General features: G+C 34.8%; 1 protein-coding gene across 1 annotated transcript in view; it reads left to right on the top strand.

The window, feature by feature from the left end:
* Window positions 1-9,017, top strand: part of MS3_00011151 (uncharacterized protein) — a gene marked incomplete at both ends in the record, with an annotated part of 65,678 nt that extends 56,661 nt beyond the window's left edge. The window contains one exon of the mRNA XM_051219565.1: window positions 8,393-9,017. Within this exon, the coding sequence (XP_051065109.1) occupies window positions 8,393-9,017 (625 nt within the window). The remainder of the gene's footprint in view (window positions 1-8,392) is intronic.
* Window positions 9,018-26,943: the final 17,926 nt, after the last annotated feature.

A 26,943-nucleotide genomic window follows, 5' to 3' on the forward strand; every position in this document is an offset into this window, starting at 1 on the left:
TGGAATATGAAACGGGTGACTGGTTATTTATGGTTGACTGAGGATGGCATTACGAGGTGGATGTAACAACATGTGAATGTAACTGCAGCACACTTACTATGTGTCGATATCCGTGCCGTCATATGCTACTTGCATACGTTAAAAGACGAACTCTTACAGGTAAGCTATATCAATTATGAAATATAAACTGCATAGCTCATCAACTTCTTAGATGTTGCAACAAATGGAAGTTACATATTACGCATAACTTCCAAAGTACCACAACAACTGCATTAGCAAGACGGAGTGAAGTGTACATACGCATTCAACGAAGCCAAAGAATCAATAAGCATCGCATCATTGTGAAGTGTGGTGAAATTTTCCCGAAGGAATTTGAGAAAAAAGTGAACAATTATTATTTAAGAATTCTTAATACGAACTTGTAAATTTGGTTTTCTGCTTCAGCATTAATGATTATTCAATAAAGTTTTGCATAATTTTTATTTTCATCTTATTCCTACTTTCATGGGAATGAATAGCGATAATGTTCACGTGTAAGTATCTGTAATAATTAAGGATTAACAAACCCTACTTCCACGTAAAGTCTTACAGATTAGGCAGCCACATAACATATTCACCTTCGTCGGATAACGTTTATCATCAAATTAGTATCAGTAGCTAAGTAGATTTTAATTTCATGTGATTATTTCCGCTTACGAATTAAAATGAAACCGGGAGAAATGTTGATGAATAGTGGTATGCATTCATTATTTCGTAGTTTCTCGTCAACTGCTTACAGCTAAATATGTATTAGGATTTAACAATGATGTGGGAAACAGTTGACATACCTGAATATGAACAATTGAAATAACGTAGGTTATCAATAATGACTGTATACATAAGTATATATATATATATATATATATATATATATATATATATATATATATATATATATATATATATATATGCAGTTTAAGGTCAAAGGTTGTTTGTTTTTACAATCAATAAAACATTAAGGATGGGTGGTGTAATAATGGACTGATCGATAGCATTCGATATGCACTAATAAGGACTAGACAAGCATGGCATTGATCACCACCCAGTGATCAATCGATTGTGATTACATCTCAGTCCTACAGGAGGTTAGTCACGGTTCGGATAGCTCAGTGGTAATGTCTGACTGTGAAGCTGGGTGACACGAGATCGAATCTGTCAGAGAGCACCAGTTCCCTCAAGATTACAGGTACACCTTGCTGACGAGTGCCAAGTAGCACGAAACCCGGGTCCAGGGTCTCCTGTTGACTACATCCAACCACCATCTAATGGACTGGAGTTCACAGACAAATAAGTGGTGTGAATATCTTATAGGTTATAAATGATCCGTGGATTTAATAACTGAAAACTTGGGTTACGTAATAAGTGATTACAATTTGAAGAGTTCACATAATTACAGAGGATTAAGTGAGTAGATGTAAGTGATAGGGTGCTGGAATAAATCGATAACTAAATTTTAAAAAGTGAAATGAATTAATACGTAATCCATCTTATTACTTGTTCATTCCATGGATTATAATGAATTCATATTATTCTCTATCTATATTTGTTCTAGCGTCATATCGACTATTTATAAATACGGACACGGTTTATAAAGTAAAACACTGCATGTAGTTGCTACATTTATGTTTCAATAATTCATTAGTTGAATAAAAATATCACTAGTCACTATGGACTACAGTTATCATAAACTTCTAAACCGGTTTCTCACATGATCTTCCATAATCACAAATTCCATAAGTTGTAGACCGGCATAAACATCACAAAGCTTTGAGGACTTTAATGGATTCATCTAATTCTGAAAAAACAACAAATCAGTCGTGAAGTAAAGAATTAGACTTAGTTATCACTATCACATTCAATAAGTCAATCGAATAGAAGGTCACAGAATGTACCTATAAGTCTCTTATTTGCAAACAGCGCTAATCATTAGAGATTTGGATTTCCGTTAATAAAAACTCATAGGTAATCTTCACAACACACAAATCAGTGTTATTTACAAATTGCTGTAGTTAGTATCATCACAACACACAAACGTCATCCGACTTATGAAGAAAATGTAATTGATTAATGTGGCATAAGGTAGATATGAATACTAGAAACTTGTGATTTAGCTTCCATTGCTCATTCATTTATTGATGTCATAAATGTTGAGACATTTTATTTACTTATCTAATACAAAAAAATGTGTAATCCACTGGTTGAAGTCATGAGTCAATTGAAGCTAGACCACCATGGAAAACCTAGAAGCACTGGACGACCGTTTCGTCCTAGTATGGGACTCCTCAGCAGTGCACATCCACGACCCTGCTCCCCGCGAGATTCAAACCCATGACCTATCAGTCTTGCGCTAGGCGCTTAACCAAGTAGACCACTGAGCCGGCCGGCATCCAATAGTGTTAATGTCTAGCTTCGACCAATCCACGAATATTGTTTAATTATGATGATACTTCTATAGAATGATGATCTTATGTGTAATTGTGTATGTGTATCACTTTGCTTTCTTACATGTACACAATGATGTTGTGTTTTAAATGAATGAATTAATATTGAAGAAAAATTCGGTGTTTATCTTTTGAACATTGAATATTCATGTTCTTATATTGGTATGTAGATATGGTGTGGTATATGTCAGTTTATTCTCATTAACTACAAAATAATCTACGCATATATTGAATACTGAATATAAAGTAAATGATATTTGCCATGTCAATCCTCATTTATCAATAAGAGGTTGTAGGGATTATTGAATTTCATTTAAATCATGAAAGGATTTCTACAAGCTTTTACTGATAATTATTATGTTCTAATTAATGAGAGAAAATTTCTGAAGTTCTTTTGATAAGTCGTAATTGGTGGAGTTGGACTATGTTGTGTGTGATGTAGTTATCCACCAAAGACAATTGGAGATGGTCGTGCAATATCCTGGATTGATTGAAGTTAAACATTAACATCTTTAGATGCTGAATCAGTGGTCCAGAGGTTTAACGTCCTCGAAAGATCAACGGCACTGAGTTCGAGTAACACGTGCGGGATTGTAGAAGCGCACTTCTGACGCGTCCTATACTAGGACGAAGCGTGCGTCCAGTGCTTTCAGGTTTTAAACAGTAGTGTAACTTGGATCGGTTCTTGATATCAATGAAATTCTCATTTAATTTCTAATGATCTGTGTACAGCAATTTTCGATTATGGTTATTGCATGATAAAACAACAAATAATTAACAGTAAGATGTTTGAATTATACTGTGATTAGTATACACAATTGTATTTTGATCACTTATTGTTAGCATATATGTGTGCATCTGGTGTTAATCACCTTCATGTAGCCATGATCAGAATCTTGACTAATAACGATATAAACATCAGATATTTTAAACTAGTTCGTTGATGAGTGAAATAAATAGTTCAGTGCACAACACACTGGATATTTGAAGTAAAGAAGGTTTCTGGGTTGCAGTCTCAATATAAAAATCAATATTGCGATGCCGGTACACGTAGCTAACTAGCTATCCCTGAATAGAACGAAATGCGTGTATTGAGTTTTTCCGCTATCTACAATTCATCTGTTTTATTGAAATCACATTTTTATTTTGTCGGTTAACTGACAACACTTCGATTTCATTTCGGAGTGGGTAGGCGGTTTTGGGATTGAAAGTCACTAAGCAATGGATGATAATTGTCTTGTTGTAGTCAGAAACTTTTCAACAGAATACATCCACATTCAAATCCTTACTAGTGTTTATTTATAATGACTACTATATACTCATTGAAAAAAATAGTCTTTGCAACTTCTTTAATCAAACTATAATAATTTCATGTCAATGAAGTAGTTCAATTGAGCTAAGAAGTTGTACGAAATCCTTAGTTAACCATAACAAGATTACCATCAATTAATAATCAACCAATACTAGTGTAATTGGTTATTTCTAAGAACATATCCAACCCTATCCGTTGTCCGATGTGCATTATTGTGCGACCGTTGAAGGAAGCCAGTTTCAGTGGTATACGTGGTTTCGGATTCGATGGTTTCAGTCAATTTTCGACCCCTCAGTGACTGGAGATCATTTTGATAGAGCCGAGTTTCCACCATAGGCGAGCTGCTGTATAATTCAAAAAATAAGGATACACAAAGTGAGAATAAAAGAGAGTAGGTAATTGACGTAGTAGAAAAAAATAAGAATGAAAATGAATGTGAATTGCCAGAGTTTTAATCGAGGAGAGAATAGTATTTCCAGTAATTAATTTCATTTTATTTATGTTTGGGCTGTGATACTGCCCGGGTGCTCAGACCGAAGCAGGTGGTTTTCTTAAGGTCTACACCTGAAGCCTTTGACCTAAAGGCCAAATCTACAAAGCAGTGTAGCAATGTCAGGAGATGCAGTGCCATGGTAGCCGGTGACCAATGATTGGTTCATACGCCATTTGTTTCCTCAGGATACTGGAGTCCATGTACACCATTGGTTTGAAATCAGGGTTTTCCAAATCGCCTAGGTAGACTCTCCGTGTCCACCAACCTGGTTAAAGCGCCAGACATTCTCTTTTCATCCTCTCACTTTCGTAAACAACAGTAATGACGCGAAAAGGCAGTGAGTAGGACTTCCCTAGCAGTGGTTTTGTGCACGCGGTCATGTGAGAGCATTTCGAGACGGGAGAGCTGACTCTCCCCAGTTTCGGCTGTACCAGGGCATGTATGTATTACATAACTATATACAATTATATCTGTTTCTTTTCATTGGATGAATTTAACCTTCAAAACATGACATTTTTATGCTTGCATTATGATTATTATCCTTTAGTGCCTAATGTATGTTGACTTAATTACGTTTTATGTTTTATACTACTTATAAGTATACAAAGTTTAAGCTCATTAATTCCTTTGAGTAATGATACTCCTTTTATTTTAGCATATCCTCAATGGCGTGTTCTCCTAAGTAATGCATTATTTGTCAAACCTTCAACATTGTATTTGTTGTAATCATCTTGTATCTTTGAGAAAGTTGAATATATATGTATATATCGCTTATTTTAATACGATCGACAAATGGATTAACCGAACTATTTGGTGTTTTCATGATATTAATTCGTAAACAAATCTGAATTGTGTTAAGTGAAAACGAAGTCAGTAGGTAGAATAGGATGTTTACGTGTAACACTCATCTCTTTACAATACAGTCCTACAGAATATATGTATATACATGATGTTAGTCAATCAATATTGTGAATGAAGATTTTTTCTCATAATGAACGCTGCTGTTTATATCTAAATCCTACGTTCCATCAGTTTTGAACCATCCTTGGTAGTCCTTCTTCTTCTTCCATCTCTAATGAATATGAATATAATTGAAATGCTTTATTCTTTTATGTATATATATGCATCCAATCTATCTTGTTATTGTCAAGTACATATTTTTGTACTTCACTTCAAGACTTACTCTAAATGTATCACAGCTGGTTGATACTACAATCCGATTTTGTTTGGTCAATGAAGAGAGTATGTTCCAGATTTGCGGTTTACAGTCTGATAGTTCATAGGGCATATTTGTTTGTTTGTTTTAGTCCACTGAATCTTTAAAAAGGAACTATTTCTATTTCTTTGAAATGTATATTTATAAAAGCTCTTTTTTCTTTATTTTTAGTTGCCTTAGGCTCTATACTTGGAATATGAATATTCCTTTAGGCCACTGTTCTTGTTGTCTATCGTCTAAGGCATAAGTAAGTTAAAGTTTTTTATTATATCTGTGTTTGTGTATTGATGTGGGATGTAACGCTGTATAATGGTTGATTTGTCAGTGTATATAGACATCAGTGGATATCTAGTATAATTCTTTAACATGAATTATTAACCGACTCCATTTATTATTGATATATTTAATACGTGAATAATGTATACTGATTTTCCAACCTCTTTCTAGTCCTTCTACATAGAAATGTCATACAGTTATATCCTGTGGTTTATATATGACGGTAATATGTTAGGAGCTTCTAGGTCAGTAATCATCCAATCAAGATATGATGCATAATGCATAGTTTTTGCCGGACTTCCTGAAAAGATTCCATTAAATACTGACTGCAAGTAATATACTTTTTAGCCATTTCCTAGGTAGTGAGGAATTTCTACCAACTATTTCTGTGCCATTAAATATTCATTTACTTTATCATAGTCAAATAAGACTATCATCATGAATAACAAAATTGACCAAACTATCAATAATATTGAGTAATTAGAAGAAAGAGGATTATTAATATTCAAAGTAATCAAGAAGTTGCTATGTTGCGTAATATAAGAAACAAAGAAGGAATAGAATTTTACCGGATGGTCAATAGGATAGTAGTTACGTAAGAATCAAGAGATGAATGTTGAAAAGTTATAAGGCTCAAAAGCGATAGAAACAAAATTACGAAAATTTTAAAAAATAAAATAAAATAAAAATGGAAGAAGTATGAAAAATAGTTCTTCTGATGGAAATTTTATACTGAAGGCCAGGGTAGAGAAAGTGGTTGTACGAATTTCTTTTGGATGCAAAGGTCAGGTTTGTGAACATGGATTGCGATGGCTTCCGCAATGTGCAAATGGCGCACTCGTAAACCATGTGGTAGATTTGATGGAATGTTGTAGATAACCTTAAAAGCTTTATTCACTTCGACTTGATGACCTGTGTCAACCAAGTGAGAGAGAATAGAACTTTTAATCACTTACACCTGTCCTTTGTTTAGCCATGTTGGATGATGTTCTGTAATGCGGTGACGGATCTGTCGAATTGTACGCCCAATATAAATGGCTCCACAGGAGCAGTTGAAACGATAGATACACATAGATTTGGCGAATTCTGGCAGTCTGTCTTTAATGGATGTTCTTATTTTCGGGTGGTTGTAGTAGATGACATTTAATTTGGCAGCATTAAATGTTTTTTGTACAGCTCTTCTTAGTTTCTGAGTCATGACTTCTTCAATGGTGTCATTTATGAATTGTAGTTTTATGAATAATACCATCTTGGGGACAGTGGGTATTTTTGTCCTTGTTTTCGTCTCCGTCATATGTTTTTCGATGAATTTCATTGGGTACCCATTCAGACTGAGTAGGTTCCGAATATTGTTCAATTCATCTTCAATAGTGTCTTCAGAACAGATCATTCTAGCACGATGTGTCAAGATCTTTCTCAAGTTCCTTTTGTGTCTGATTGGAACTGCACTGTGGAAATGAGTGTATTGACCAGCTGCTGACTTTCTGTGTACCCTTCTTTTTATAGTTCCGTCTGTTCTTCTAGTTAGTTGGACATCTAGAAAAGATATGCTATTATTCTGTTCATCTTCTGATGTAAAGTTAATTGATGAATGAACGTTATTAAATATATTAAGTAAATTGTGCTTATCATTTTCTTTTTCTAATACTATGAAGGTATCATCTATGTAGCGATAATAAGTTGGTAAATGGGTAATTGTACTTTTAAGTGGTCCATTTTCCAGTTTTGCAAGGAAAATATTAGCCAGTAGAGGGCCCAATGGTGATCCCATGGCGACTCCATCTAGTTGTCTATAGTATTCATTGTCAATTCTGAATTGGACGTTCATAGTGCATCTAAGAATTAACTGTTTTATCGCGCATGCAGGAATCGGGGTTTCTATGCGTCAATAATATGACTGTTGGTAAGCAAAGCACAAATGTTGTAGGATACAGCTGAAGAAGTAAGTGGGGATTTGATGAAAAAGCAGTACGAAAAATAACAGAGATCATAAAGATTGGCGGCACTGCAGTCAATTTCATGTCATGACGCTTGATGTCTATAACCATTAGTTACGGTTGTCTTATTGACCCTAAGTAAGCTTTATTCAGCTGAAAACTGACTGATTGTTAAGTAGGAGCCAACATCGCATTTGTGCAATCTTGTAATGTTGATGGAGTTGGTTTAAATCCCTTAAGTAATATCACTTTCCTACAAAGATTACGTATATACCTTACTGGCGAGTGTCATATAACACGTAACCCCTAGGTCAAAGAAGATTTCCCATTGACTGTCTTCAACTAACTCGAACAGTCACCGCCTAGTAACACAACTCAAATCAATAATCGCTAATAAATTACTCGATTGATATCACGTATTAAATTAATCGTCTCTACTTCATTCCCAATCTGTTTTTGTATGCACATTATACTTTTAAATATAGAATCGTTTAGATTATCCTTCATTGTATTTTTCTTTTCAGATTATTTGAACATTATCCTAGAAACTATTGATCTAGCTGTAATTCCATTGTCGAATCGTCTTGGTTCCTGTTCATTGGGAACATTTAGTAGATCTAAAGATACTTTATTATTTCCAACATGTAAAAAATCTCTCATGTGATTTCATAATAATAGTGCCAACAACAACAACAACAACAACAACCATAATCACACAATTTTCACCAATGGAAATCTCTTCATATCTTATCCACATTTATTGAGTCATAATACAATCAATGAAAGTCTCCCAGATTTTTCGAATACAGCACAACAACAACAAACATTTTCACTTCATTCATCAACTGTTTCGGGTGTGAATAGAAAACCGTCAAATATTGACTTTATTACAGATGGTCATTTATTGCCATGGCGTAATTCTTTTATGGAAAGAAATAAAAAAGGAACTCTTACTGCTATTTCAGCATTAACATTGGTACCAAATACACTGAGTTCAGATCGTCAACAGATTATGAACTCAATACCATGGCTACGGACAAATTCCACATCTCATAATAGCAGTAATAATGGTTTTCCCTCTGCCTTTAATCATATTACTAATCATATTAATAAGAATAATGACCATTCAAGATTTGGAGCATCTAGTGCAACAATTCTATTTTCCTCATTGAATCCACCGAATGGTATGCCACGTTCATGGTGGTTACCATGGCGTAGAAGTATGCGAAAAAAACGTCGATTATATACACACTTACAAAGACGTCAGGAAATTCAATCATTATCTCAACGTGGTCTTTTATAATCATCTGGTAGTTTCTTAAGGAAATCCACTCCACAATTACCAACTAATCGTCATTTAATGACATCATCAAATAATAGTGGGCTATTGGTCAATGACAATGTTTCAAGATTTGGTACAACTGCTGAATCATCATTACCTGCAATACCTATATCATCATCACCATCATCAACATCATCGTTATCAAACAAGGAAGAATTGATTCATCAACATCCATACTCAAATCATATTTTTTTAAGATCGGAAAGATCTGGCAGTGAAAGAACACGACAAAGTACAAAGACGTTGATCACGACAACAGACAATGGTAGTAATTCTGGGATACGCAAATGATGATCAAGCGAATTCACCAATTTATACAAAGTATCCTATGAATTTGCCAAATAATAATAATAATAGTAATAGAGACAGTACATCACCGTCTATTTATCCCAAGACTAATTCAAATATACAATCTATTTCATGGATCAATGTGAATGATAATGATTTACCATGGAAATTTACACTACCAAGTAGAAATAGTTTTAGTAATGGTATTCGACGACTGTCATCATTTTTTCGTAGTTTTAATCAAAGTAACGGATCATTTACACCACCAAGATATCATAATAACAATAATAGTAATAGTTATAGATTATCTTATAAAAAATCATCTTTAAGGTCTTCATCATTCAATACATCACGTACAGAGATGATGCCATCAATGCCAGTATTACCTACATTTCATTATTTGACTACATCAAATAATAATAACAGTAATAGTGGTAATATTGTACCATTGACCAGTCATTATCCGGTCAATAAACAACATTTTGATTCATTTCGATTAAATGGTCGTCATGTTACTCATCCGTTGATGCAACCAGCTTTGCAATCAATGTCAGGTAGGTAAAATAGTTTTCCTTAATATTTTCGGTTAAAATTTTTCACTACTTGCAAATAGTCATATAATGACTATTGTAGTTAGCCGCCTGCTGCGAGATCTGAATATCTTGGCTTTAACTTTCAATTGGATCATGGATGCACACTACTGAGGAGTTACATATTAGGATGAAATTACTGTTCAATACTCTCTACTTCCTAATGATTATCTCATCGAAATGGTGTTGAATTGTTTGCTTTCCCAAGAGGAGCAATTGGAATTGAATGGGGTGAAATGACCCAGGAAGTGTAAGTGATATGCACTCAACTTCCTTAATTGGTAAATCACATGTTAATGGTCGCATAAAGTTTGTCAAAGGTGAATACTTAGGTTTTATGAGGCCGAAAATATGGCGCATATTCTTAGCCAGCAGTATTTCTAAAACAGGTTAAAAACAACTGGTGGTTATTATCATAACATTAACAATCATTGGAACTGATTAATTAGATTAAGAAAAAGCAATAGCAACGAGTCAGTAACGAAATAAACAATCAGTCAGTGTGTTTGTTTAAGAGCCATATTGTATAGTTCATCTCAAATTAGAAGGATTTAACTGAAGCCTTACAGTACGTTTGAAGTAGTTCACATTATTCTGTCAAGGATATGTGCACTGTAGAGACGCCCCAGTTCTCTTTAGGATAACTACCATTAATTCATATCGTTTATGAATTGAAGTTGATTAGGCGCTCAACGCAAGACCTCAGGCTCCTGAGATGCTATAGCCTCATTGTTTAGTTGTCACATATAAAAAAGAAACATCTGCCTCTCCAGTGTTTCCTTGTTTTCATTGAATGTTTTACTCAGGTCAGTACTTCTCTTAAACTACAAAATTCGGTCATTTTCTTGTTTTCAGAACAAGCACAAGTTATATCTTTTCATTTTATGTTTCATCTCTCTTCTCTCTTCATTCCACTAACAGAATCGAATGATTTACACAGAAAACATAATTATATCGACGACAATATATGGAGTACTCAAACAGTAAAACCATCTTTAATCCATCAAGATGCTTATCAACATCAAAATCATCATAGAAGTTGAGATGAACACACTACCATCAATGAAATGTTATCACGTAACACAACAAAAACTAGTTTACAAGGAAGTAGTCGAATAGATTCTTTACTATCCACAGAATTGATTGATTTATGCAACAATAACAATGGGGGTAGTAGTAGTAATAATAATAATATTGCTGTAAAGAATGATCCATTGGCTAAATTAGATTCTACTTCAGTGACAGTAAAACAAACGGTACCATATCTAACAACTGATCCGTATTTGGAACCTGTTTCATTGAAACGAAGACAACAACAAGAAAAACAACCGGATAATTTGATAGTAACAAAGAAAATCAATCTCATTGATCATTATAATGATATGGATCTCGATACAGCAGTGAATAAGAATGGTGATTTATTCAAATGAAATAGTAAGTTGCATAAGATGATGTTCAAAATAGAAATGACAGTATACTCTTAACGTATATGAATAATGTACGGAAGATTTTGTTGAGATTGTACAATTTTTTTTGGCTTCCATCATGGAATAGACGATTAATGCAAAGTACAAAGAATACTGATATAACTGTTTCATCCTGAATTTAGACTACTGAATAATTGCGAACCAACATGATACGACGATATTCGATTTGATCTCCAGAATACTCATGATCGAATATTGTTGAAAGGCTTTAAGATAAAATGGCTATCAAGTATTTGCTCGTTTTTAATGGGTGCTTAGTAGAAACGTCATTCTGTGATATAAACTAGTCATTGATATTAGCGATTGTTTAGCGCGTTAGTTTTCTACTGGATAAGGTCGCTAACCCCATTCTCAACCCTCCTTCTTTATGACGGCTTGAGACTGGAGGGATTCCAGGCGTAGTCAGTCATTGATATTAGTTAGATAAAACAATTTATTGCTCATACAAATTAAAAAAACGTCGAGTTATTTAATTCCAAGTTTGCAACGCGTATGTGAGCATAATCCTTAGTCGAATCAAAATTCATTCGCCTAAAACTGAATCAACCATGATAGCCTTTAGAGTACTGAACTTATGTTATTTGATTTTTGTTGTATACAGTTAGTATCGTGAAGTGTTGTTTTAGGTTGATGTCTTGAAAAACTGACTCTTTAGTGGTTACCGCAGTTATAAACCTATGGAATTCAGTCGACAGTTTCTAAACCTCAAAATGAATTGGTAAATTTGCAAACTGAAATACATCTTTTATTAATGCTGTAGAAGTGAAATACGGTTGGGCTCAGTATTTGTGGTCTAGAGGTTAGACGTTCGCGCGCGAGATCGAAGGTTCTGAACCACAGTCCTGAGCGTAGGATCGTAAATATTCTCTGATGTATAGTTTCATACTAGGACGAAATGGCCATCTAATGCTTTCAGGTTTTCAATGGTTGTCCAACAATCGTCATCGATTCATGATTTGAATTTAACTCAGTTGAAAATGTAGTACACAAGTTAATTCTTCTTACTTTTCATTCACTTATCGTCAATACTAAATCTCAACAGCGTATGGTTTTACATAATATGTAAGATATTTTTATTTCAAGTCATTGAATGACAACTGTTAGTTAGATTATAAAATTATAATGAATTACCTAATGTTAATAAAATCTGAATCATTTGGTAGTGATAAATGTCATAGATAGAATTCGATCTGCACTAAGGAGGACCTAATCCACTTCACCTTGATAACTTACCAACCAGTAATCAATCAATTGTGAAAGAGGAGGATTAGTTACGACCTGGATAACGCAGTGACTGCGAAGCTGGGTGACACGGGATGTAGTCGGTCAGGGAGCATCAGTCCCGTGAAGATTACAGGTACACCTTGTTGACGAGCGCCCACATAGCATGAAACTTGGGTCCAGGGTTCACTGTCGACTAACTGTAACCACCACCTCATATACCTAGTTTCTTTTTTCAATTGTATAAGCACATCTGCGGTAGCTGTTAAACGTTAAGATCTTTGACTATTTTGTCGTTTCACACGTTATCGAATGTCCCAATATACAGTCGTGTTTTATTTAAATACATTATAGAATTAGAATGAAATTACAGAGTTTGATGATTAGTAAGTTGTTCAGTAAAGACAAACTGTATAAATCTTAGACTAATTCAAGTTAATAGAAAGATGCCGCTTATTACAGTGCAATTAATACATCCAGCTGACGGGTCCCATGATTCGACGGAACGTGTGTCATGGATTGCACTACTAGACACCACCCATCTCCACTTATCATGCTTGTGACTTCCTGGCAATATTGAGGCTATCCTCACAGACAGGATAAACATATGCCAATAAGACAGATAGATCAATCACAATCCTCAACATTATTGAGGGGATTCCAACAACCTATACGAAAACGGAATTAATATAACTGTAGTTATCTATTTAGTTTAATCCACAACTAATCAGTTTAGGTATTATATTAGGAAAACCATTCAATCGATCAACTTTCAAAATCCATGTGAATAACAAATTTCATCAGATAACAGTTTTTGTCAATGTATAGAAGGAAATCGTTTAGTTGTTACAACGAAAGTATCCTATATTCTTGTTATCATCAGCGATGATGATGATGATCATGATGAATCCGTAAATTGATGTTAGTGAGAAGGATGCTTTGATGATCCTTGGTTAATGAGATTCCCATAAGTGCTTTTTGTGCTTGTCCGGATAGCATCAGTGCAACTGCTTGTGTATGTGTAGGATGTTGTTCTTCATGGCAGGAGTATAACAGCAGCTCTCTTGAAGCTAGACTTTGGTATCAAACCTGCGTCTAATATGTTACACTGATTGCAAACACCTCATGGTCGCATCTTGTCATTTCGTCTGCAAGTCGAATGACTCTCCCGGTCTCCTACATTGTACGAACATTCCACGAACCTGAATTAACGGTCGCCTGAATGTCGGAAGAGACATCAGCCTCGGGAATTCCGAAGGTTCTTGGCTTTCATCATGAGATGTCATAACTCTTCTAAATGAAGATCTACCAAATCCCAGGTTAGAATTTAGATGGATTGAATTACTATTTCTGATCAGCGATTTTCAATGAGTTTCGCTTCTACTGGATGGGTTCACTAACCCCATGTCCAACAGTCCAATTTATCTGGGGGTGGGATAGGCAGTAGCACCAGAGGGACTCCGGGCGGAGATACTTCACGACAATACGCAGGCTTGTTCAATACTCAAAATAAACATACATTTTGTCAACAGTAGAATGTCCTCACAGGAACTTATAGAGAAATCTGCTAATACGTTTATCATATAACTTTCCGGCTATAAAATGTCTAATGATACATGATGAAGACAAACCAACATTCACTGAATTATATATGAAATGACTTAAATAAAAATATATGTGAATTGTGCAGTCAATACAGTTTCATGTGAACTACAGTTTTCTGTAATAAGAAGAGCAAAATCCGATATTAGTTCGCAGACGCTGCGCCGTATATGTTAACCCATTTCCTGAAGTGCTCTCTTAGTTTGATTAATATTATATGATAAAGAGACTACAATCAGCATGATCCATCACAGTGTGAATGACCAACACACACAGGAAGTGACAACTAGGTGAGTCTCAAGTACTCGTGAGTAGTAATTGTCACTACATAGATTGATAAACTGATGACGTGAATACCAGATGATTCCATGAGAAAACGACCACAAAACTCAAATGAAATTAGATGATAAATGGTCACAGTGTTTATTCATAGGTGAAACGACACCGGCGAGACTCTAATTTAAGGACGACCTTTTAACGAATCTTAAGTGACCTTGACAATTATTAGCCAATCAGAAGACAGTTGGTATAAAGTGAGAATATATTGTAAGTAAGTAATGAATTACAGTAGATATCCTTCTTTTACATGATTTAAAAACTTGTTAAGGTTTGATAAAGGTTCAGAATTTCTGAATTCATAATGCATATTATATAGAAACTTGTCCATAGGGTTAGTGGTTAGGGTTGTAGCCTGTAAGTAGACACATCTTCTCTAAAATCCGATGTAAACCGATCGCATGTTAGCACCCTAATCCTAACCTAACCGTAACCTTAACCTAACCCTAATCTAACCCTAACCTTAACCTAACCCTAAATCGTAATCTAATCCTAACCTTAGCCTTAATCTAACCCTTACCCTAACCAAACCTAACCCTAAACCCTAATCTAACCCAAAAACCTTAACCCTAATCTAACCCTAACCAAACCTAACCCTAAACCCTAATCTAACCCAAAAACCCTAACCTTAGCCCTAAACCCTAATCTAACCCTAACCATAAACCTTAACCTAACCGTTAACCCTAATTTTAACCCCAAACCCTAACCCTATGGACGAGTTTCTATACAATATGCATTATGAATTCAGAACTTCTGAACATTTATCAAACCTCAACAAGTTTTTAAATCATGTAAAAGAAGAATATCCACTGTAATTCATTACTTTCTTGTAATATATTCTTACTTTATACTGTCTTCTGATTGGCTAATAATTGAAATTGCTCAAACGCTTCTCATTGGCTCGTCCCTAAATTATAGTTTCGCCGTCCCATCTGTTGTAACCTCTCATTAATCACCTACTCTCTAAAATCCGCTGTGAACCGATCGTATGTTAGCAGCGCGTGTTGAACTTGGCTCCGTGACCTTGAAATTGCTCAAACGCTTCTGATTGGCTCGTCCCTAAATTAGAGTCTCGCCACGACACCTGTGAATTGACAGCCAAAATACTAGTTATCACAGGTTGAAATCATGAGTCAGTTGAAGCTAGACCACCATTGAAAACCTGGAAGCACTGGACGGCCGTTTCGTCCTGGTATGGGACCCCTCAGCAGTGCGCATCCACGACCCCGCACCACGCGGGGCTCGAACCCAGGACCTACTGGCCTCGCGCGCGAGCACTTAACCATTAGACCACTGAGCCGGCATCCAATGGTGTTAATGTCTAACTTCAACCAATCCACGAAGTTACGCCACCATACACCATTGTCTTCAGTGAGTTGTTATCTCACAACAGACCGGTTGAACTCCACTGGTAACGGCTTCTCACTAGAACTCCAGGAGTTTTTCCTGAAGTCAGTCACTAGTGAGCAGTTGATTATTATCAGAATGGGTTTTGTTTATGGAACAGTGGTAATCCTCTACAAAAAACGAGAATATTACTCATACTTTCTCTGTGTGTAGGCGACTGTGAGTCACACAAACACATTATTATGAGGCGATGTTTTTTTTTAAAAAATTCTAAATAAGATTCATATTACGCCCACTATACATAATAGAGAACATAGAGTACCATATTATTTGATCAATGTGATGGAATGCGGTGATAAACAACAACGAAGTTTAATCGTTGATATTTCTGTCAGTAACTGAGGTCAACAGAAATATGTTTTTTTTTAATTTAAGAAAATGGTCAGATTACTCACACTGAGATAAGAGACTAATAGATTATACTTTGAAAATGCTATAGGATGTAGCAGGAATGATAGAATGTGGTGTTGTGTTATTTTTATTTCGGAAAATTGGACAAAATTCACAATGTTTTAGATCTTATTCTCAAGCGCACCTTATTGAAAGTCCTTAGCATTACTAAGCCAATTGAAGAAATTCGATCGAAATGTATCTTCCAACTGGGAAATTCCATTTCCGAGTGTGTGTAACCGTCTTCGTATTTGTGCTTTTGTGACCCTAATATTTTCAACGTCCGTGCCACTTCAATGGCGAATAATCTATGTATTTTGGACATAACAACCGACCCTACATATCCTACGTTTGAAAAAAATATCTATTTTATAAAGTAGATCTGAAGCGGTATATGGATTTGTTCATTAGTATGTAGAGAAAATAATTTGTACTTTATCTGATACATTACAGTGTCATGTGTGTGGTTGGTCTTTCGTATTGAATTATCATACTGATGTAAAAAAATACATGAATATGAGCATGCGACTACCAGCAATCTTTAAAAATTAACATGCATTTATCAGTCAGTCAGTAACAACGTAGAACTTCGTACGTACATACATCAGTTCGAGTTGCCACACCACCTTAGCACAGAGATGTATTTATTGTATGACTGTCTGAAGTATAAAATGACATGTTTGTCAGAGGGATTTGATGTACCGTTAAAACCGAGTAATGAATAATTCATGAGTGTGACAGTGAAATAAATTGTGAAACTAAATAAGGTAGAATCTTACGGGAATTGGTCTGTGGTGACGACTGAACATGACGATAAAATATCGTGGAATATGAAGAAGTTTATAAATGTCATTTAAAGCATAATTTTTCAGTCCTGTGAGTTATACAAGATCTTCGTTTAGAAGAATTATGACTTCTCATGGTAAAAGTCGAGATTCTTTGGAAGTCACGATGATTATGTCCTAGATTGTGTTGAAATAAGAAGGTACAACATGTCAGTTCTCGGAATAAGTAAAACCCATTGGATACAAGCTGTGCAGGAAAAGATTGAATTCGAGAAATATACTGTTGTACTATAGTCATGCGTGAAAAGTAAACAATAAGTTCAGCTCTTTTATTAATGACACTTGTGTGTAATGAATTTTGCATTCATCGATATTCATTATCTATTACTTTGATAAAAGTGAACATGTCAATTCTGAATGAAGTGTATTAATCGCTATAGTCTGTCTTACTAAACATGAACTCCGTTTCGTACTCAATTCCATTCAGTTGATATTGACTAAAGTGTTTCTCAATCTTGAAACGTTTGCAAATGCTGTTCATATGAAAAACGTTAGGTTGTGTGACACCAATGCAGAATAGCCTGATGAAAAACGAACAATAAACAAGCCATATAATACTGAATAAATCTTGTTAACCTTGAAATATTTACTTAACATGTTCATATGAAGAACTTGATGTTTCCATTGACATCAATGTAGAATTGTCTTATGAGAAATTGACAGTGATTTTATGGGATTAGCCAACTATTCCAATAACTAGTGCTTCCGTGGATGCGATGAACTGAACAAACACCCAAGTGAACTTCTATCAAACCCTAGTGAATATGCTACATAATTATCTAAAAATACTTCGACTACATGTAATGATAATGAGTAACAATAATAATTTGATAATAGGCCAGACATTAGTGGGATAATTTTATGTATAATTGAAAACAATACTGATGTTCATGATTCCGCAAAATTATCCAACAACCGTTTATTCGATCACAGAATATGATACTCGTCGAAGCGATATTTTAGTTACTGTCGATATTATTTTGGAGCACGAAATTCAACATCACACTGCCAAGAATTACATTTTGCAATTATAACCAAATCATGAATAGTTTGGGCTACTTCCACTTCCACGAAAGTGTAGACTGTTAATCATTCAACAGTAATTGACTCATTACGTTTAGTGTGAACATATTCAAGTCCACTTCTACCTGACTAATGAGGAACTTTTTGTCTATTTTGATCGCTAAATTTATTTACAGCCAACGGTACAATGTGGTGGTCAAATGGGCTTTTTTGTGACTGTTCGGAAGTTACAATCCCACATTCAACGATGATGGAGTCTAATCAAGACAGAATTTGTTACTTGGATTTTAACCTTTAAAATCAAAGCGATGCATCATTGGTAAACAGTTCATAAATCAATACAAGTAACAAAATGTTTGTTCGTGAAAATATAAGCACACATTTTGACCTACATTAAAAAAAACCCTCAGTTGAAACTATTGCTAATCACTTACTTACTTACTTACGCCTGTTACTCCTCGTGAAGGAGCATAGGCCACTCACCAGCATTCTCCATCCAACCCTGTCCTGGGCAATCCTTTCTAGCTCCGTCCAGTTGTAATTTATCGTTTTCATATCTGATTCTATTATCCGACGTAAAGTGTTCTTTGGCCTTCCACTTTTCCGCTTCTTTTCAGGATTCCAAGTTAGGGCTTGCCTCGTGATGCAGTTTGACGATTTGCGTAATGTATGTCCTATTCATTTCCATCGTCTTTTCCTAATTTCTTCTTCATCTGGAAGTTGGTTTGTTCTGTCCCACAGAAGGCTATTGCTGATGGTATCCGGCCAATGGATGTTGAGTATATTGCTAATCATATCCAATATAATTTTGATCACTAGAGGCCTTGAAATTTCAACCAACGGTGAATAAGTGTCAGCCTTTAGAGTACAACAGTCAGAAGTATATTGCATTACGATGAGTTCCTCTTCCACGATGAGTAGTTAACAATGGTCATATAATTTTATGAAACGTGATGTTTCTAATGGTCACTTTAGATCGTCGAATAAGAAGGAAACAAACAAACAAACACTTAAAAAAATGTATATAAACACGATAAGGTCTAACAACAATTATTAACATTGTGAACAAGAAGATGAGGTGAGTGTTGACTGTATTAGTTAAAGCAAATGACTGTATTGTATGAATTTCAATTTGTTTCAATGAAATAATAAAGCTGTCTATTTTTTCTCTGAACCATTTCAGACATAACTTTGTAACTGGCCAATTTATACTGCTCTATTCCATCATCATATTAAGTTATAAATTCTTCGACTGTCATTACATTTGCATAAAACCTGAATTACAGTATTACGAAAAAAATAATTTTTGAAACTGATGCATATAAATATGTAAGTAATCAGTCCGATTCCAATTCACATATTCAGTCTCATCACTATTATTATTCCCAGACAATCCGCTATAATCAGTCTCTTCCAGTTGTTCACGGTAGGTTTGAAATGTTGGATGCTGATATAGTGAGTTGACTAAATTTTGCAATCGTGATACTAATCCATATGTTTGCATATAATCAGGAAATTGATGCAAAATTCCCGTTTACGTTTTACGTTGTTCAAGTCACCAAATTCAAAATATACTCTTCTGGTAAGAGAATCATTTTTATCGAATTGAAATTGTTACCAAGTTTTGTTTATTCACATTTCATTCCATGGACCAATGTTGTTTTAATTTTTTCAGTAAATCAGTTTTATGCCCTTTGAAGCATTCAAAACATCTACTGATATCTAATTTCTTTCAAGTTGTAAACAGTTTAAAATCTTACGGAAATTGAATTACAGTCCACGGAGCTCATTTTGTCTCCAGTTCATCTAAAAGTCTTTAATTCATTCTCTACAGATTGTCAATTGAATTTCATGTTTTCATTCGATAAACACAGGTATAATTTATATGCACGATCAAGACATCTTAAGAGGAATTGAAAATTATATGGGAGGCCGTTTTCATTCGTCATCTGAAATTTTGGATAAGCGTAAATACCTCTATTATCCGGTGATAATTTAATTTAGCCTTTCATTTCTCACGTTTATTTTGCATAAATAATTCAATACATTATCTGATTAATTCATGAGGGTTGACCAGTACACAGTGATTAATTGGCTTGTGTGATTTGATGCCTTAAAATGTGTTCACAACACGTATTCCTTACTGTCAAGTGAAAACGATGGTTCACTTCGAAATAAACACAAATTGATTGAGTATAAATAATAAATCGAACGAATTCAACTGAACACATGTACAACAATAAACAATGTTGTGTGAGGAATCATCTTGGATTATGAAATCCCATGGACTACCAAATTGTATTCGATGACGTCCAAATGTTTTCTTTAACTTACTTCACAAACAATTAATGTCTCTGAGTCACTATCTGTGGACTACATTTTTGACTATCATATTCGTATGGATCTAAAACCGCCATTCATAATAAGAATGACAGATGATAAAAAATTACCATAAACAATGCACTGGTATAACATGATTGATTCGATCCGGAACAACTAGAACATCGAAATGAAGTTCACTCATTTTGTTCAGTTATTGCATTTAGTGACATGAAAGTAGAATTTCTGAGTAATAATTAATTCAATTGAAGGAATACTGTTCAATTGGAATAACCCAATCTCAGAAAATGATTTTGTATGTGTATTGTCATTTAGATATTACCGGTCTATTAGATTGTCTAAAGCTTTTAAAATCAACGCTTTGGAAGTAAAATATTCTTCTCAATTGGTTGGATTGAAACATTCATCATATCGATGAAATAACTATGAGTCTCCCATTGTAACTCTTATTTAATTGAACCGGTTTACTTAAATCTTGAAAGGAAGATAATAACTAGTGTACAAACTCACTCTCTGTGGATATCCATTATACATATATATATATATATATAAAAACACAAATATTTTTTACTTTCATTATTTCAGAGGAATTATTAGCTGTCAGAAAGTCTTTTTATCTAAAAGTTGATGATAAAAGTATGTATCCATAAAGTGATTATTTGATGACACATGAAATATTTAAACACCTACACCATCATTCACAGTACTTGCTTACATATTTTCTATTCATTTTACATCCCAGAAAATTAGGAAGGGGGAATTATGTATGTGGAATCCATCGATTGTTTGTACACATTGATTGAGACTAGATTTGACGTACAATCAATAGATCCGTATGAATAAATTAGGCCAGAAACACATTTTACTTGTGTATAAACGAATGTACAGATACATCTTTGTCAACAGGTTTCAATGCTGCTTGATCAAAATTCTGTATTCTGAAATAAGTAAATTTGTGTTACTCACCACACGGTCATTCATAAAAATTATTTATTCAAATTAAGAAATCACCAAGACGAATAATCTGAAGCTATTCATTTCCTATCGTTACCGAACACTGATAAACTAAATGCCCTGGTACGACCGAGAGTGGGGAGAGTCCGCTCTCCCTCTCGAAATGCTCTCACACGGCCACGCGTATATAGCCTCTGCCAGGGAAGTCCTACTCACTGCCTTCCCGTGTTGTTTACGAAAATGAGAGGACGAAAAGAGAATGTCCGGCGCTTTAACCGGATTCCAAACCAATGGTGCACATGGGCTCCAGTATCCTGAAGGAACAAATGGCGTATGAACCAATTGTTGGTCACCGGCTTCCATGGGACTGCATCTCCTTACGATGCTCCACTGCCTTGTGGACCAGACCTTCAGGTCGAAGGCTCGGGAAGTGGCCCTCTCAGAAAACCACCTGCTTGGGTTTGGGCACCCGGGCAGTATCACAGCCCTCACGCATATCGAATGGTATTTGTATGGCGCATATGTATTTGGTGCCTCCTTGTACCAATGCCTATGTGTTAAAATAAATAAATAATAACCGACCACGTTACTATGTTCTATTTGTAAACAAACAAACCATCGCTAATTTCATGTGTACTAAGGGTCGATTTTTTCATGGTTAATTATAGAGAGTGTTGAGCAAATGTCAATACCTCCTCAATTATCAGATTTAGTTGGAAGCTTGATAATTTATTATTTCGATATGAAAACGGGGTTGTAATACAGCTTCGAAACCTAGTTATCTGACATGTATATTTAAGGATGCATACTTGCTTCATTTACACGACATTCACTAGATTAGATTTATTACGAATTCTACCAAAGAAAACATTTGAGATAATGAAGAAAATATATGCCTAAAACTGATCACTTTGCACATAGGCACATACACTTTCGCATCCAACAACGACATGCTAATCACCAATACCTCAAATTCTAAATAACGATAGTCTTCTGCTTGCAGGTAATGCATTCTCAATGTAACTACTCTGCTACATCCGAATGGGAAGATATCATTCTATTATGAGAACGTAAATTGCACAATTGAATAGTAATGTAGTGTTGTTTCATGTATTTTGCGATTTTATCTTCCTTTGCGCAAATCAACACTGTCGAATGCATCAAGATACATTGAACACGATAGAAGGATATCAACATTTTTTTTAACGTACACACAGATTATACGACTCTTTTAATAATTCCGTAATGACACACTTTATTCTAGCACTTTTCTCTTAAAACAATGAATTATAGGAAGTGAAATGTTATCGATAGAAATTCTGACGTGTTTGAGCCGATTAAGTACAAACAATCTATTTTATAGTACTTTCCAACACAGTCATTATCTGTCAAGCTCTACTACATATTCTGAAGTTCAGCTAATTGAAAATTTCATTGCCAAATAATCTACGGGATAAATTGTTAAAACCTCGATTGTCTCTCAGAGTTTACTTGTTTGAATGTTAACATTTAGTACTTCATCAATTTGAAATACAACAGATGTGTGGTAACTAGAAAAGGCAGGTGAGATGAAAGATTTCATTTGTGTTGAATTGAATCGATTTTGATTGGTTCGAGGTAATCAGGAATTGTATGTACGGTAATGGATGGGAGTGAGTACAGTAAGACAATTCCTCTACATGACAACAAATTCACGTGCTGCAGCATTACAGTTATTCACAATCACATTTCCATCAAGTGACGTAGATATTCATCTCACAGTGTAGCTCATCATTGCATGATAGATAGATCGTTCATTGGATTTCAGTGAAGTTGACAACTGAAGTGAGTCAGATTATCCTCGTGGACTAGATGAGTCGCACTCTTGAGTAAAGTGAGGAGATCAGTATGCTTACTGTGTAACTAGTTATCTTTGTGTAAGGTGATGTGAATGACGACACATTCCTTCAGTGTTTGGTTGGCTTTGATGAAGGCGGTTGTGTGTTGACAGATGTTTACTCAGACTTCTGTTACTTCTTTTCAGTTTTTTAAGGTGATTGACGAAAAGCGAAAGAAATCACAGTTTTTTGGATTGATTCGGTGCGTAGAAAAAGGTAACAAATGTTATTTACATTCTGATTTACACCGACCTACACAAGCAGTCATGTGTTAGTCTAATATTAACTTCTTTATGTACGCTTTGATCACCACGTCAATACAGAAATTCGCTGTATTCCGTCATAATGATCTGATATTTCTTTCTTACAATCTACATTATTCAGTAGTTTCATGTGACAACAGATTGGTTGAAGTGTCATTGAAGTGTTGATGAAAAACGTGTGAAATAAAATCTGAATGCTTCTGGTAAACTTATTGTTCAAACACTACTGTTTATTGAAAATTCAACGTGGATGATGTGTTTACACATCTTGAAGCGAAGTTTGAGCATCATATGTGATGATAAATCAAGGCGCAAACTAGTCCTGAGAAAACCGCGTGTTTAGATCAAATCTTTTGAACAGTGAAGCATTGAATTTATCTGAATTTAAATCAAGTATCTGTGTCTTCATTCCAATAACTGTCATCCTTGTTAGTGTCACAAAATTGATGTACGTTGTTGCGATGAAATCGTATTGGTGTTGTCTCTGTTTTATATGGTGAATTCCGTAAATAATGAATTTTACAATACACGTCTGCTGACGCACGCCTAACCTGGTATACTGAGTAATATAACTATGGTGTGTGAATATCGTCATCACGGATATTCAGAGAAGTCGTACCCATTTTTTAACAGTCGCTTGTTAAACAAAATCTCAGTTGTTTTCCTCTGTAAAATTTATTTCACAAGGTACGAAAACAACTGGAATAAATGTTCCTGGAAAATGGATCTAAAGTGGAACGTTAGTGGAGTATGAAGCTCTCGGGGGTATGTGATACCTTATTGTATCAGAAATGACTATTTTCACAGTTGAATACATCCTTTTTCTTTCAAAAAATTGAAAATTTCATGTGCAATTTCATTAAATAGTTAAATGAAATTTAGCTATTAGTATCAAATGACGTTGTTCTATACGTGGATTCTCTGTTGATTCTATACAATGATGAAGGATGGATGTCCTTCACGTCCTCACATGGATAAAATTCACTTAAGCGTACATAATGTTACAAAACAATAGATGAGATAATATATGTCAGTTAGGTGATTGTGCATTGATTTGGAAGTGTCCATAGTTTTTCAACTTGCTACATGTGATATTGAATTTTTCTGAGTTATTGAACTCGCAGAAACATTTCTTGAAATTGTAATTCACTTGGAAACAATTCCTTACTTTCCAAAATCTATAATTCATCTTGTTCATCCAATGAATTGGACATGTAGACAAGTCAGGTGTTCAGATTTCGATATACCATAAGCAGAAGATACTTGTACAGTATCAAAAATACTCAGTAAGTGTTTCCTTTCTCAGTGATATGTATAGTGAGTAATCACAAACACCCTTCAGTTCGTCATGTGTTGGAGTATTGAAGTAACATCACTGCGACTGAGAAAATCATTCCATAATCTAATGTTCAGATTGACTTCAATATTCGTTGCATAAAATAGAATTTATTACCGATGAATTTTCATGATTCAACTAGTGTGCCGTGATAGCCGACAGCGCACAGAGTATAATATAATCACATAGTTTGAAACATTCCATAACGATAGGTCGACTGAAATCTCTTACAGAAAAACGTCAGCGATGAATTGAAGAACAATGTCACTCCTCCACTGTTTTTCGATCGAATTAACATAATGATAAGTGAATTGATTGTCTGGGGACAACTGACTTTCTTGCATGGATTTCCAAGTAGTCAGTGTGAGTGAGTTTACAATGTTATTTACCACTTTTCACATGTTGAAGTGGTATACAAGACACGTTTTCATCATCAGACTGATATCAATGAATGAAACTGAAAATCTGCTAGAAACTAAATGCAGTGGGGTTCGCTGAACCAGGTGACAGTATAGTGTATACATTTCTGAATGAGAACAGTCATCAAAATCTACCAAATCCGCACGTCAATACTTATCGTTGAACATTCAACTTAGTTTCATTCAGTTCCGAGTTGTTGTCGTGAGACGTGAATGACATGGTATGAACATGTTCTCTTTCTCATGAATATGTACACTGAGTAATCATGTACACTTTTCAGTTTATCATGTGGTAGGGTATTAAAATACCATCTCCACAACTGAGAGAATCATTCCATAATGTAATGTTCAGATCAACTTTAATATTCGTTGAATAAAATGTTATTCATTTTGGATGTATTTTCATTCAAAGCCATGTAATGTGGATGTCAATGAAAGTGTGCTGAATTTCGCATTGCGCAAGGTGATGACAAATTCCTAATGAATCATCATTATATTGTAGCGTGGCGTCGAGTTGAGATTAACTATGAACACCGCTACCAAGAAACACGTGCCAAATAAATCAGAAGGCGTAGGTTGAACGTAACCAAAGAAACCCATAAAATCTCCGAGAAGCCAAATATCAGAAGGCAGTTAATGGACCAGGTCGAGTTATATTTACCGAGATCGTGCCAGGATACAACCTTGGTTACAGAAGGTAACCGAATTCGCGCGAAGTTACAATCGAAGTGTAAGTATAAGAATGGAAGCACAAAATAGCTGTTATTAGCACAGTCAAACAAAAGTACATTAAAACAAACACTGGTACAGTTGGTTATAATAATAATTGTTTTTATTAAACCAGTCGTGTTCTCGTGATAAACGTGAGTTACTACAATATCATCAAGTTATGGTTATATGTTTTTATAATTCACTTATCTTTTGTTTGATAACTTGTTATGCAATCACCCCACATTCTTTCCACTGAAGATTGTCCAAAACATAATTCGAGTGAAACATGTCAAGACGCAAAACCATTGAATACAACGTGTTTTTGGTGTGAAACAGCCAATATGTGTACTACTACTAGCAATTATAAGGATATTCATGAATTCAAAGTAAATGGCTGTCGGAGTAAAGTAAGTAATTGATAGACTTCACAGATTGTTTTCAATATTACCATTATTCTACATTGTAAATCTATTTACTCGGATGAATATTTTATTGCTACGAATAATTAATGATTTGTATTCTTCTCTCAGTGCATAAATCAATGTAGTGTATACGTTGACGATGTTTAATCAAATATGAGTATAATGCTATGCTTCTATATGGATATCCAACACTTCATAAAAGCGTTGTTTAACATCTATGCCTAGAGACATGCTTATTTTCGGCCCATAGAATGTGTAACGATTATCGATGTTCAATACAAAACTGCATATCTACGTGAACTGTTGAAAAGTACAGACAAGATCAGTGTGTATGATGAAGCATATTCTGCTTGAAATTGGGTAACATGATTTGATA

The sequence above is a fragment of the Schistosoma haematobium genome, chromosome 5 (assembly GCF_000699445.3).
Source record: "Schistosoma haematobium chromosome 5, whole genome shotgun sequence".
Lineage (NCBI taxonomy): Eukaryota > Metazoa > Platyhelminthes > Trematoda > Strigeidida > Schistosomatidae > Schistosoma > Schistosoma haematobium.